Raw genomic sequence first — 14,884 nt, forward strand, 5'->3', positions numbered from 1 at the left:
GACATTCCAGGGGGCACACAGGAGCGCGATTCTGGGAGGACGTTATAGTACCCCCTCCCAGTATTATCCAACCGCGCTGTAGCCATCTTTCCATTACGGCCAGGTCTAACTTTAACCAGAAAATACTGCAACTGTGCTGAGCTCTAGTTTTACAATGCCCTGATTGTAAAGATATTGCACAATAAAATTGCGCAGTTTATGGCAAGGTTCAACAAAGCCATACATCATACAATTTTCTTTCAAACACAGATTGATGTAAAGAAAATTGTTTTATTCCCTCATCAACGCTGACTGTGCTATTGCATTCTGACAGCAGGTTTCCCATCCATCAGAACACCGTGATCACTGCCGGCAGCTATGGCGACAAGCCATGATCGCACAAAGAAAAACCCAACAGGCTGGCTGTACTAAAGTCGATCCATTGATCAATTCTAGTACAACCAGCCTGCCCACAGGTGGATTGAAATTCATCCGATCCAGCAGAACCGGCCGGCCTAAGCTGAACAGTAAAATTTATAAAGAATTCACATTCTAACTTAAAGTACAATTTCTAAGTAATCCATCCCAATTAAATCTAAATATTCCATCCTAATTAAAGAACATTGTGAAATGAATCTGATATTTACCTGGGGATTTCTTGGGTGCCCGCTGTGGTACAGCGTATGACTGGCGCGGGAGTAATGGTGATGATGGCAAGGAAACTGAAACCCCCTTGGTGAATCCCATTTTATAAAGATCATCCTGGATGCAGGGATTTTGATAATCTCCATTGTGATTTGGGTAGAAAACCTTTTGTGTGTTTTCTTCAGCTAGAAAAAAAAAAAAAAAAAAAAAGAGGAAATCATAAATCAAATGAGAGATATGCCAAACATTGCTGTAGATAGGAAACATGTAATATGTTTACATCAGGTTATTAAAAAAAAACAAAAACATTAAACATAAACCATAAGGCATATAAACCATATTTTAACTCGCATATAAAATTAGACATCAACTTTTATCTTGCCAAATTTATTTATTTATTTATTTTTATTTATTTTTTTGTTTTTGTTTTTACTTCTGGTCACAAAACAAGAAAATGGTCAATTGGTTGACAAACTTACCTACCTGTATAGAAAAACAATCATTACTTGCACCATTCCTTAGTACTGTCAGAGGCGCACCAATGCATTCCTGGGCCTGACACCATGTAAACCAGTGTCTGTGCTGCCCCGTCTCCTACATTCTGCTGGTTGGTGGAGAATATGGATATCTTCTATTGCATTATAGGAGGTCAAGAGTTTTCATTTTCTCCTGCTCAAATATAAGGCCGTGTCCACAGTGGCGTATCAATGCGTACCCCCTGTGCCGTGTTTACCTGCATAGGAATGCACAGGTGTTCCATTCATCCCCATATAGGCAGTGCCATTGTAAATTGGAAAGCAGCGGCTGCAAGGACACAGCTGCTGCTCCCAATTTGACATTCATATAGATGTACAGTCCTGAATGCAGACAGTGTACAGTGCAAGGATTATTCTTTGAAGCATACTGGCAGAAGGAAGGCTTTTTCTGTTGAAGCTGTGGCTGCTTTATAAAAGAAAACCAAGATTCTGCACACCTTTTGTTTTGGAACACCTGGAATGTATATAGCCAATTTAAAATAAAGGGTCATCTGGGCTTTAAAGGAGAAGTCCAGTCAAAGCTCGTTTGGCTGGGCTTCTCCTATGGATCACAGGAGATGCAATTTGTTTTGCACTCCTGTGACCCGTTTTCAGCAGAGAGAGGGCAGAAGTCTGTTCTCTGCTGATGTCACAGGAATCAGTCCAGGCATCGCGTCATCCCAGCTATGGGAGTCTGAATCCACAAGGTGCCTAGACTGACACCGGTCTCAGCCTCTCAGCGAGCCACTGAGAGTCTTATACGGCCGCTCCCCGCCCCTCCACATCGCACGGGGAGATGAACAGAGAGCTCTGGTGACAGTCTACATACAGCTCTCTGCTAACGGAGCTCTGAAAACCGAGCAATCGATGTTTGATCGTCCGGTTCCAAGTGCGGAGGTGTCAGGGGACAGATGTAGCATCAGACCAATGCTGCATCCACCTAGGTAAGGAGGAGGAAGAACAAGAAGCCCTTACTTCTCTTTTAAGGCTAAAACGCCAGACACAATGGGGTTGATTTACTAAAACTAGAGAGTGCAAAATTCAGTGCAGTTCTACATGGTAGCCAATCAGCTTCTAACTTAGGGTCCGTTCACACAGGGGCAACACGACTTTTGGAGGCAACTTGGACGCAACTTGGACACGACCTGAACACGACTTACAACACGACTTTAAGTCGCCCCAGGCCAGGCGACTTTTGCCGCGGCCAATCAGAGAATGAGCTCTCAAGAGGGAACTCCACGCCAAATTATGAAAAAAAATTGGCATGGGTTCCCCCTCCGAGAGCATACCGGGCCCTTAGGGCTGGTATGGATTCCAAGGGGAACTCCCTACGCCCAAAAAACGGCGTGGGGGTCCCCCCCAGATTCATACCAGACCCTTATCCGAGCACGCTACCCGGCCGGCCAGGAAAGGGGGTGGGGACGAGCGTGCGCCCCCCCCCCTCCTGAGCCGTACCAGGCCGCGTGCCCTCAACATGGGGGGGTGCCTTGGGGAAGGGGGGGCCGCGCGGCCCCCCCCACCCCAAAGCACCTTGTCCCCATGTTGATGAGGACAAGGGCCTCTTCCCGACAACCCTGGCCGTTGGTTGTCGGGGTCTGCGCCTGTAAAAGAGCTATAAGAAGGAGCGGTGGCCCGGCAGAAGAACCGAAGAGGGGGACAAGACCCCCGAAGTCGGGAGAAGAGGCCGGCGGCGAGGAAGAAAGCCGGACTCCCCTGCTAGCAAAAGAGCTACAAGAAGATAGCGGAGGAGTCCGGCGAGAAGACCCCCGAAGACGGAAGACCCCCAGAGCTGTGCAATAAAGTATTTTATCTTGTGTGTTGTGTTTTTTTTGTACTTTTATTTTACAGGTGAATGGGTAGGGGTACATTGTACCCCATACTCATTCACATAGGGTGGGGGGCCGGTATCCGGGGGCCCCCTTATTAAAGGGGGCTCCCGGATTCCGATAAGCCCCCCGCCCGCAGACCCCAACAACCAACGGCCAGGGTTGTCGGGAAGAGGCCCTTGTCCTCATCAACATGGGGACAAGGTGCTTTGGGGTGGGGGGGCCGCGCAGCCCCCCCCCTCCCCAAGGCACCCCCCATGTTGAGGGCACGCGGCCTGGTACGGCTCAGGAGGGGGGGCGCACGCTCGTCCCCACCCCCTTTCCTGGCCGGTCGGGTAGCGTGCTCGGATAAGGGTCTGGTATGAATCTGGGGGGGACCCCCACGCCGATTTTTCGGCGTAGGGAGTTCCCCTTGGAATTCATACCAGACCTAAGGGCCTGGTATGCTCTCGGAGGGGGAACCCACGCCAAATTTTTTTCATAAATTTGGCGTGGAGTGCCCTCTTGAGAGCTGATAATTCTGTCAGAGTCGCCTCCGTATAAACATAGATCCGACTTGGAGGCGACCTCCATTGAAATCAATGGGTACCGGTCGCCTACAAGTCGGATTCAAGTAGTACAGGAACCTTTTCTGAAATCGGAGCGACTTCAGTAGTGTGCATTAAGACGGCTCTCATTCACTTACATTGCTTTTTAAATGTTGTCCGACCTGAGGCGATTAGGGGCGACCTGAAGTCGGATCGGAGTTGCCCCTGTGTGAACGGACCCTTAAGCTTGCTCAATTAAGCTTAAACAAAAAAACCTGGAAACTGATTGTTTTCTCTGCAGAGCTGCAGCAGATTTTGCACTATCCAGTTTTAGTAAATCAACCCCATTTTGTCGAGGTGTACAAGAATAAGGAAAAATACTTTATTATGCACTTCAGCAGGGTTCCTCGAAGCCTCCTCTCTAAGTCATCTGAAGCCATAGTCACCCACTCAACCTCACTATGCGATGATGCCAAGGGACCACCCATAGATTGCAGTATTGGGGGAAAGTATAGCTCAGAAGCATGCTGAAGCGAAGGGTAAGGGAAAGTAATACAAGCCTGTTCCTGCATTCCCTCGATCATGGGGGCTCAACCTGTGGCCCTCCAGCTGTTCTAAAATGACAAGTCCCATAATGAATCTGCCCTTGCGAATCAAGCTTGTAACTGTCAGCCTTGCAATGCCTCAGGGGACTTGTAGTTCAGCAATTGCTGGAGGGCCACAGGTTGACCATGCATGCCCTATATCAGGGATTTAAAAAATATGGCCCTCCAGTTACAGAACTACGCGTCCCATGAGGCATTGTAAAACTCTGACATTCACAGACATGACTAGGCATGATGGAAATTGTAGTTAACCTAATAAAAACTGGAGGGCCATAGTTTGGAGACCCCTACACTAGATCATGGGTGCTCAATCTGTGCCTCTCAGGCTGTTGTAGAACTACAAGTCCCATGAGGCAATGCAAGGCTGACAGTTATAAGCATGACCAAAGGGTGAGGCATGATAGGACTTGTAGTTCCGCAACTGCTGGAGGGCCACAGGTTGAACAGCAATGCCCTAGATATAATGGCCATTTAACCTTTGCAAAACAGGGGCAATTTTTTTCTTCCTACATCCTGGAGTTGAGCTTTAACATAGAAAAATACCCCCAAATGCGATGTGAACGATCGATTTCCCTGAATCATACAATTTGCAGTCAGTGGAGAAAGATGTTGCACCTCTGGAAACAACATAAGTACAAACTGAGCCTCTGTGAAGAAAAATGCTTAAAACTGCATTGGAGTTATGTTAACAGAGTTCTTGGGGAGGCAACAAAAAAAAAATCCCCAAAACATAAATTCATAAAAATCACATTTTCAATCTCTTTACAAACATTTGCCTCCTGACTCCACAAAATCCCGTCTCACTTTACTTCTCTGAAAGTAGGCCCATAAAATCATGGTTACCGTCCCTGAAGGACAATAAAACTCGCAGACAGGAGAGGGATAAGATTTTCGGTTCTTTCAGAGCCAGAAAGAAGGAAGTGAGCGCACGATCGGAAATCCATTTGCGTAAAAGCGACTCAATCGAAGCAGAATTCATGGGAACGCTTTGAAAGGAAAGCTTTTCCTCTGAACGGGGAAGAAGCAGTGAAAGATTTACAGGGCGCAGATGGAAAACATAGAAATAAATAGCACTTAATTGTAAAGATCCCTTTCTGCTTTCTACTTTTGTTTTATTTGGCTTCACAATGGCATTCCCACAACAATCCCCCCCGCCTGTCCTCGCTAGTGTAATATATAGTGTAACTCCCTCTATAAGGGTTTATAAAGTGGATACTCGTAAATGGCTTTTCCAGGCAAGGGGGGGTTATTAAACTGAAGTGGGGTGTGCATGAGCTTGCAAGATATTTCTTTTTGTCCCGTTACAGAAAATTCAAGAAATTGTTTTCATTGATGTACTTGGTAACTTGCAAAATTTATGACAATTACGAGGCACCAAATTAGAGCCAAATCTCATCAGTCTGGGCTAATTTTGTGTCTCAGACAGAATCTGTCCAAGGATATGGGCTGAATAATACGATATGTGTCTGGTATGAAGGCTCATTCCTTTATTACCCTAAAATAGAACTCCAGCCTCACATGAAAATATATACAGTATCTCACAAAAGTGAGTACACCCCTCACATTTTTGTAAATGCTTTATATCTTTTCATGTGACAACACTGAAGAAATTACACGTTGCTACAATGTAATGTAGTGAGTGTACAGCTTGTATAACAGTGTCAATTTGCTGTCCACTCAAAATAACTCAACACACAGCCATTAATGTCTTCTGGCAACAAAGTTGGGTCCAATTAGCCATTTTTCCTCCCACTGTCCTGTAACTCACTGTTAAAAGGTCTCAGGTGTGAACAGGGATCAGTTGTGTTAAATTTGGTGTTATCGCTCTCACTCTCTCATACTGGTAACTAGAAGTTCAACATAGCACCTCATGGCAAAGAATTCTGAGGATATGCAAAATAGAATTGCTGCTCTACATAAAGATGGCCTAGGCTATAAGAAGTTTGTCAAGACCCCTCTGGAGAGTTTGAAGGGGTGGGATGGTCAGCCTGTCAGTGCTCAGACCATACGCCGCACACTGCATCAAATTGGTCTGCAAGGCTATGATCCCGGAAGGAAGCTTCTTCTAACGATGATGCACAAGAAAGCCTGCAAACAGTTTGCTGAAGATAAGCAGACTAAAGACATGGATTACTGGAACCATGTCCTGTGGTCTGATGAGGCCAAGATAAATTTATTTGGTTCAGATGGTGTCAAGCGTGTGTGGTGGCAACCAGGGGAGAAGTACAAAGACAAGTGTGTCTTGCCTACAGTCAAGCATGAGTGCTGCCGGTGTCCTATCACATTGTGTCCCCCATTGGATAGTGTCTGCTGTCACACAGATTCTGAAAATAGCAGAAGATGAACGGCGCCTGCGCCAGGTTCTAGCCCCACCATCCAAGTGGACATAGAGTTGGAATAAAAAGAGCTGAGCCCAGCGAGGCCATGCCCGAAGCGTGGCGAGCGAAGCGAGCCCGCGAGGGGCCCTCTAATATTTGCAGCCCTATGTCCACTTGGAAGGTGGGGGGCTAGCACCTCCACTCACGGCGCAGGCGCCGTTCATCTTCAGAGATTTTCCGAATCTCCTTCTGCTCCGTACTGCGCAAGCGCTGCACCTGCGCAGTACGGGGCGGATACTAACCGATGGACGGACGCTATATGCCAGAACACCAGCTCTGGGGAGCTACAGTTCATTGAGCGAACCATGAATGCCAACATGTACTGTGACATACTGAAGCAGAGCATGATCCCCTCCCTTCGGAGACTGGACCACACGGCAGTATTCCAACATAACGACCCCAAAACACACCTCCAAGACAACCACTGCCTTGCTAAAGAAGCTGAGGGTAAAGGTGATGGACTGGCCAAGCATGTCTCCAGATCTAAACTCTATTGAGCATCTGTGGAACATCCTCAAACAGAAGGTGGAGGAGCGCAAGGTCTCTAACATCCACCAGCTCCGTGATGTTGTCATGGAGGAGTGGAAGAGAACGCCTGTGGCAACCTGTGAAGCTCTGGTGAACTCCATTCCCAAGAGGATTAAGGCAGTGCTGGAAAAAAAATGGTGGCCACACAAAATATTGACACTTTGGGCCCAATTTGGACATTTTCACTTAGGGGTCTACTCACTTTTGTTGCCAGAGGTTTAGACATGAATGGCTGTGTGTTGAGTTATTTTGAGGGGACAGCAAATTTACACTGTTATACAAGCTGTACACTCACTACTTTACATTGTAGCAAAGTGTCATTTCTTTAGTGTTGTCACATGAAAAGATAGAATAAAATATTTACAAAAATGTGAGGGGTGTACTCACTTTTGTGAGATACTGTATGTGTTGATTCTAAAGGATGTTTTCTTTAACCACTTGCCCTCTGAAAGATTTACCCCCCTTTATGACTAGACCATTTTTTGAGATACGGCACGGCGTTATCCCAAGAAGCCTATATTAATTGATTTGCGTAATTTGAGTGGTTCCACTGGCAGCAACGGGGTACGACTTGTCATGCAATTTGGAACTGTCAAAACGCATGAAACCACACCAGTGTGAACGAGTGCTTAGAACCACTATTTATAAATACATCTGCAGTAAGTTCCTGTGATGACAAGGTAACAATGCTGCACTGCTCCTGACTTCACAGCAGAGTTGTCCCCCCTCATATAGGCTTTGTCTGCACAAACTAGAGCAATCTGGGAAGAAGATTCTCACTGCCGATTCACAAGCCTTTATATCTTGCCATTCAGCACTTGGCCACACCTAGTCCTGCCCACCACCACTTTCCGGATCGACAGCACTGCATCTGCTACCAAAGTTTGTCTCCCATGGTTGAGAAACAGGATCTTTCATTTTATTACTAGTGTAGCACCCACTGATGATGGGGTACTTTGATGCAGCAAATGGGCTTAGTGCAATATGACAATATAGTGTGACCAAATCCCCATATTTTTTTATGTTCAGGTGTTTTTAAGTAGCCTTGCAGGATTTAAATGTCATCTTTGTATGTGTGCGCTGTAATCTGTTTTGTACCGTTTGTTGGTCTTATAAGCAGCACCAACTTGAATGTAAATGCATTTTAGGGTGCGCACCCCCAAGTATTATTGTGTGTGTTCATTCAACAGGAGTCATTCAATGGATTGACTTTTGTTGAAAAGGGGTGTTGGAGATCTCAGCAGCTGTTAATCAGTGTATTCTAACAGCAGAGCAATGCCACTAACAGAATACATTGGGGTTGATGTACTAAGGCCCCTTTCACACCGAGACGGTTTTCAGGCGCTACAGCGCTAAGAAAAGCGCCTGTGTAGCGCCTGAAAAAAATGGCCCCTTTCACTCCGGCTTTCACACTGGAGTGGTGCGTTGCAGGACGGTGAAAAAAGTCCTGCTAGCCGCATCTTTGGAGCTGCAGCTGCGCTTTGCGGGCGGTTTTAACCCTTTTTCGGCTGCTAGCGGGGCTTAAAAATAGCGGCGCTTTACCGCCGACGCCCGCACCACCCCAGTGTGAAAGGGGCCTAAAAGGCAAAAAGACTGTGCACTTTGCAAGTACAGTTGCTCCAGAGCTTAGTAAATGAGGTAAAGCTTCGCTTTTGCTTGAACATTTTTGCTGCTTATTTCCTAAGCTCTGGAGCAACTGCAAAGTTCACAGCCTATTTGCCCAACATCTCAGTGGGGAAAATTCCTCTCTCCATCTCGCTTGTGTAGATGGAGGAATCTGGTTGGGCGTTTTTTTTTTTTTTTTGTTTTTTTGATCAGGCCGCTAGTATGTTAGGACTACCTTCCATAACATGGTGTCCGGCAGTTCACACAGAGAACTGGGAACAATGCTTACTGATAACCCTGCAGTAGAGGCAGAGCATTCAGGAACTTATCAGCCCATTTCATTTCTGAAAGGATCCACCAGGTATTAGTCTCACTTAAACAGATATAACAAAGCACTTTTAATTTACTATTTTACAGACCAAAAGGGAGCAAACGAGAGAAGATTATTGTTCGAGTTTACAATATCAGGCTCATTTGTTCTGCAGGTCAGACAGGACATATAAAGTCTAAGCCTTTACAGATGAGCCTGTGAAACAGCAGGAGGAAAACCTCAATGACACTTGAGAAAATTCCTCAAACATAGTCTTTTTTTTCTTTCTAATAAAAATCTTTCACTCCCTGGCCAACATATACGTGGAAATTAAGTGGAGAATCCCAGGACTTCCAATATAAGATGATCCTGGTAAGAGATTTTGTGGTTGAGTAATGTGGCCCATCAGACAGCGTGGAGGAAACCAGAGAACTTGGAGGAATCCTATGAAAATATCAAATATAAACTACACACAGAGGCTGGAATTAAACCTCATTCATAAGCCGACGTGATGATGGCTGCACCCAGGGCAAGTTGCTACCACTAGGCAAACTAGGCAACCGCCTAAGGTGCACTGCTGCCTAGGGGCTCCCGGCCACTGGTTTCCCTCCATGTCTGCATGCTCTGCAGGCTGCAGCATGCATCTAAATCAGTCTCAGGCAGCTGCTCTGTTCAACCAGTAGTGTAATTAGTGATGCAGCACTGGAGCCAGCGCTAGAGGCAGCAGAGCCGATGCTTCCTGTAAAGCGCCACCTTCTGTCATATGGGCAGGGCAAAGGGGGTGAGGTCAGGGGTGGGGCAACAAAATGAGGTTTTGCCTAGGGCGTCAAAAATCCTTGCACCAGTCCTGGCTGCACCCTATACAGGAATATGGATTTCAGAGGGTTCCTGAGCTCTGTACAGCAATATCCATCTTCTTATTCAAAGAAAGGATGCCTCAGATCTGTAAAGGATTCCAAACTGCTGACTTGCACAATTGAAGAAGGCGGCGGCATGGATAATTCATGGGAATCCAGTTTTCTATTAAAATGAAAGTGACCCTACTAGATCCACTTCCCCTACAGTTACTGGATTTCAGTAGGGTGGGAGGCTGTCTATTTCACCGGCCACCTACTTGAGTAATCCAGTCTTGCAATGGTGCGACGTTAGAACGTTATTCCATGCAAACTAATGTTTTTCAGAAATGTTTAAAGTAGTGTTAAAGTCTTACGTTTTTTGACCTTAGGACCAATTTACACTTGCTTCGAAACATGGCTTCAGACACACTTTGTTAAAGCTCTCTGATCGCCAGTCAAAGCCCCTGTCACTAAATAAAATGTTTAGCTTACAGTCCTGTTTACACCTTGCTTTTACCTGGTGCTTTGATGAAGCTTCGATGAGGCTTTGATGAAGCTTCGATGAGGCTTTGATGAAGCTTCGATGAGGCTTTGATGAAGCTTCGATGAGGCTTTGATGAAGCTTCGATGAGGCTTTGATGAAGCTTCGATGAGGCTTTGATGAAGCTTCGATGAGGCTTTGATGAAGCTTCGATGAGGCTTTGATGAAGCTTCGATGAGGCTTTGATGAAGCTTCGATGAGGCTTTGGTGGAACTTCGATGAGGCTTTGGTGGAACTTCGATGAGGCTTTGGTGGAACTTCGATGAGGCTTTGGTGGAACTTCGATGAGGCTTTGGTGGAACTTCGATGAGGCTTTGGTGGAACTTCGATGAGGCTTTGGTGGAACTTCGATGAGGCTTTGGTGGAACTTCGATGAGGCTTTGGTGGAACTTCGATGAGGCTTTGGTGGAACTTCGATGAGGCTTTGGTGGAACTTCGATGAGGCTTTGGTGGAACTTCGATGAGGCTTTGGTGGAACTTCGATGAGGCTTTGGTGGAACTTCGATGAGGCTTTGGTGGAACTTCGATGAGGCTTTGGTGGAACTTCGATGAGGCTTTGGTGGAACTTCGATGAGGCTTTGGTGGAACTTCGATGAGGCTTTGGTGGAACTTCGATGAGGCTTTGGTGGAACTTCGATGAGGCTTTGGTGGAACTTCGATGAGGCTTTGGTGGAACTTCGATGAGGCTTTGGTGGAACTTCGATGAGGCTTTGGTGGAACTTCGATGAGGCTTTGGTGGAACTTCGATGAGGCTTTGGTGGAACTTCGATGAGGCTTTGGTGGAACTTCGATGAGGCTTTGGTGGAACTTCGATGAGGCTTTGGTGGAACTTCGATGAGGCTTTGGTGGAACTTCGATGAGGCTTTGGTGGAACTTCGATGAGGCTTTGGTGGAACTTCGATGAGGCTTTGGTGGAACTTCGATGAGGCTTTGGTGGAACTTCGATGAGGCTTTGGTGGAACTTCGATGAGGCTTTGGTGGAACTTCGATGAGGCTTTGGTGGAACTTCGATGAGGCTTCGAACGAGCTTTGCCATAGACTTCTATAGAGGCTTTGCAGATGCTTTGAAGCGCAACTAAAGTGACATGGGGAATCATTTCTGAAGCAAAGCAAAAGCAAAGTGTAAACAGGACTGTAAGCTAACCATTTTAGTGACCGGAGCTTTGACTAGCATTTAGAGAGCTTTAACAAAGCCTGTCCGAAGCCTTGTTTTGAAACAAGTGTAAACTAGCCATTAATGTGTGTTGAAGCCAAAGCAAGTGTAAATGAGCCCTTAATGCATTCAACACATTAAAAGGTTTAAAAAAAAAAAAAAAAAAAAACAAACTGTGTTCAGCCCCCATTATACTTACCTAAACCACATCTTGATTAAGCGATGAGCACAAGAGCAGCGGCTCTCCTGTGTCTCTCTCTCCTCACTGGCTCACACAGCAGCGGGAGCCATTGCCGTCAATCACAGCCAGTGAGGAGAGAGTGGGGCCAAACTGTGCTCTGTATGAATTTACAACACAGAGCGTGGCTTGGGAGCTAGCCTGCTCAAGTGCCCCCATAGCAAGAGGCTTGCTATTGGGGGGACACAAAAAGATGATTATTAGTGCTGCTCTGTGCAGAGCCATTACATACAGCAGGTAATAACATGTTTGTCATATTTTAAAACAAAAATCTTTCCTTTAGAATCACTTTAAGAGATGGATGAAGGAATGCTAAATCAGAAAAACTGATCTCCATGCATTTTAGTTTAGTGAACCTACTGCTTTGTCCTGCATGGGAAAAAGGTTCATTTTAAAATACTAGGCTGGTATTGCATATAAAAAAAAATAAAAAACTCAACACATCTTGGCAATTCATACTGAGCATATAATTAAAAGAAACTCAATTGCTAGAGATGATCTGCAAAACCGCTGGTCAAAATGGTCAGTGGATTTAGAGACTGGCTTCACCTTCATAGCCTCCCTAGTAATTATTTCAATTAAATGTTTAGTGTGTTCAAGCATTTTATTTTTTATTATTTTGTGTATTTTTTTAACCAGATAAATAATATATATGAACACACAGTATGGGGGGGAAAAAAATAAAAATAAAATGTGTGTGTATGTACAAAAAAAAAAAAAAATATATATATATATATATATATATATATATATATATATATATATATAATTAGGTATATATATATATATATATATATATATATATATATATATATATATAATTAGGTATATATATATATATATATATATATATATATATATATATATATATATATATATATATATATATATATATATATATATATATATATATATATATATATAATTAGGTATACAACCGCTTTAAATGTTTGTAAGGTATTTCATGTTTGTAAGGTATTTCATGTAAGGTCACTCCCGTGCATGCGTGGGCTCTGAAGGAACAGCACGGGTATGCCATTCTTTCAGAGCTCATGCGCCGGGACGTCACCTGCTGAATGTACAGTTAATATCTCCTAAACAATGCACGTTTAGGAGATATTTACAGTATTTATAGGTACGCTTTAATATAGGCTTACCTATAGGTAAAAAGCATGCATGGGAATTTACTTCCACTCCACTTTAATATTATAGGTAACCTCACTGAGAAGAAGCACTTTAAAACTGGGGCCAAGATCAACTTTTATAGGAAGGTTTACATAAAAGACATGCATTTTTTTGTGCCTTATGGAACCCCAAAGACTCTTAAAAAAAAAAATCTTAAAGCTATTGATCTTTACAATGTAAATTTAGAATCAAAAAACCAACACCCCCAAACATTCCCAATCTGCACAAAGACCAGTAGTGTTCTATGAAAAGTGTTAGTGATGTCAATGGAATGTAAAGGAGTAAAATAAACGTATGAAGTAACACTTTATTTTACTTTCTTATAGTTATCAGTACAGTTGTACGTCAGACCGACAAAGAAAAGACTGTTGACAATAATGTGTCCTTATGATTTCTGCCCTGGAGTTTTAATCAGTACAACTAAAGTGACTCCTTTTGTTCGGTCTTGGCCTGCAGCACTTGTTCCATTACGTTTCTGTCCACCCGCTGAAGTGCACATGAAAAGGAAATGATATGCTGCATTGTGATCTGGTCACAGTACTAATCTAGTTGATATTTTTGCCTTGATTAGAATTCAGACTTTTATTGTGCCACACGGACTCCATGTCGGGGGTGGCAGACATATGACCCAGTAATGAGTAATATGCAGCCGTCAGAACAGATCTGCAAACACTAAATTCGTTTTCTTCACAAATGATTTCTAAAATGTAATGTGATCTTCAATTAAATAGGAACAATAATATTCATAATCTCATTATTAGTAGGTATTTTGTGCCAGTGCTGTGGAAAAAAAAAAAGTGCTTGAAACAATATGCTCTTCTCCCCACTATCAAAGGCTTTGCTGAGAGCAGAGGAGCTGTCAGTCAAATCCTGTGCTGAGGGAGTGTGAGGCGGGGCTGAGCTGTCTGTGTCTATGGTCACAGGCAGCGCGGCTCGAGCTTGCGTGCCTGCCACTATAGGAAGCAGCTTCCTATTGTAGCACACAGAGAAGAGGATGAGCCATGAGTGCCAGAGGGAGACCCAAGAACGGGAGGATCGGGGCCACTTCTGTGGACACCAGTCCATCCAGCTCAACCTGAGTGAGTGTGGGTGCATGTATACAATTGTCCCTATCCCTATACATTGTGTCTCATTAAAGGATCACTAAAGCCAAAACAAACAAAAAAAAAAAATGTTATACTTTCCTCCACTGTGCAGCTCGTTTGGCACAGAGTGGCCCAGAACCTACTCTTCTGGGGTCCCTCAGCGGCTGTCTCTGCTCCCTCCCTCAAGGACTCCACAACTTCATGAGAGCTCCCTTGCATAGTGTGGAGTGCTTGCGGGCGCGCTCCCGTGATACAGCGAGTGGCTACGGCCCCGCCCCCGGCGCGTCATTGGATGCAATTGACAGCAGCGCGAGCCAATGGTGTTGCTGCTTTCAATCCATCCACTCTAGCCAATCAACGGCCAGGGTGAGCGGCAAAGAGGACGGCGGGGGCGAGTGCGGGACTTTCAGGTAAGTAAAATAAGGGGGGACTGGGGGCGCCGGCACTGTCAGATGTTTTTTCACCTTAATGCATAGAATGCATTAAGGTGACAAAACATTTACCTTTACAACCCCTTTAACCACTTGCCTACTGGGCACTTAAACACCCCTCCTGCCCAGACCAATTTTCAGCTTTCGATGCTCTCACACTTTGAATGACAATTACTCAGTCATGCAACACTGTACCCAAATTAATTTTTTGTCCCTTTTTTCCCACAAATAGAGCTTTCTTTTGGTGGTATTTGATCACCTCTGGGGGGTTTTTTTGCGCTATAAATGAAAAAAATAACGAAAATTTTGAAAAAAAACACGCATTTTTCTTTGTTTCTGTGATAAAATTTTGCAAATTATAAATTTTTCTTCATAAATTTTGGCCACAATTTATACTGCTACATATCTTTGATAAAAATAACCCAAAATTAGTGGATATTATTTGGTCTTTGTGAAAGTTAGAGAGTCTCCAGCTGTGGTGCGAATCATACAAAATT

The 14,884-nt window shown here is 44.5% G+C and overlaps 1 protein-coding gene across 4 annotated transcripts in view; it reads right to left on the minus strand.

Moving 5' to 3' along the window:
* TANC1 (tetratricopeptide repeat, ankyrin repeat and coiled-coil containing 1) overlaps window positions 1–14,884 on the minus strand; it is a 329,903-nt gene that overhangs the window by 192,386 nt on the left and 122,633 nt on the right. For all 4 annotated transcript variants that reach the window (XM_077447640.1, XM_077447638.1, XM_077447637.1 and 1 more), the window contains exon 3: window positions 627–809. In XM_077447640.1, the coding sequence (XP_077303766.1) occupies window positions 627–809 (183 nt within the window). The remainder of the gene's footprint in view (window positions 1–626; window positions 810–14,884) is intronic.

This window comes from Lithobates pipiens, unplaced genomic scaffold (genome assembly GCF_037356315.1).
Source record: "Lithobates pipiens isolate NorthernLeopardFrog02 unplaced genomic scaffold, aLitPip1_a1.2 Scaffold_22, whole genome shotgun sequence".
Lineage (NCBI taxonomy): Eukaryota > Metazoa > Chordata > Amphibia > Anura > Ranidae > Lithobates > Lithobates pipiens.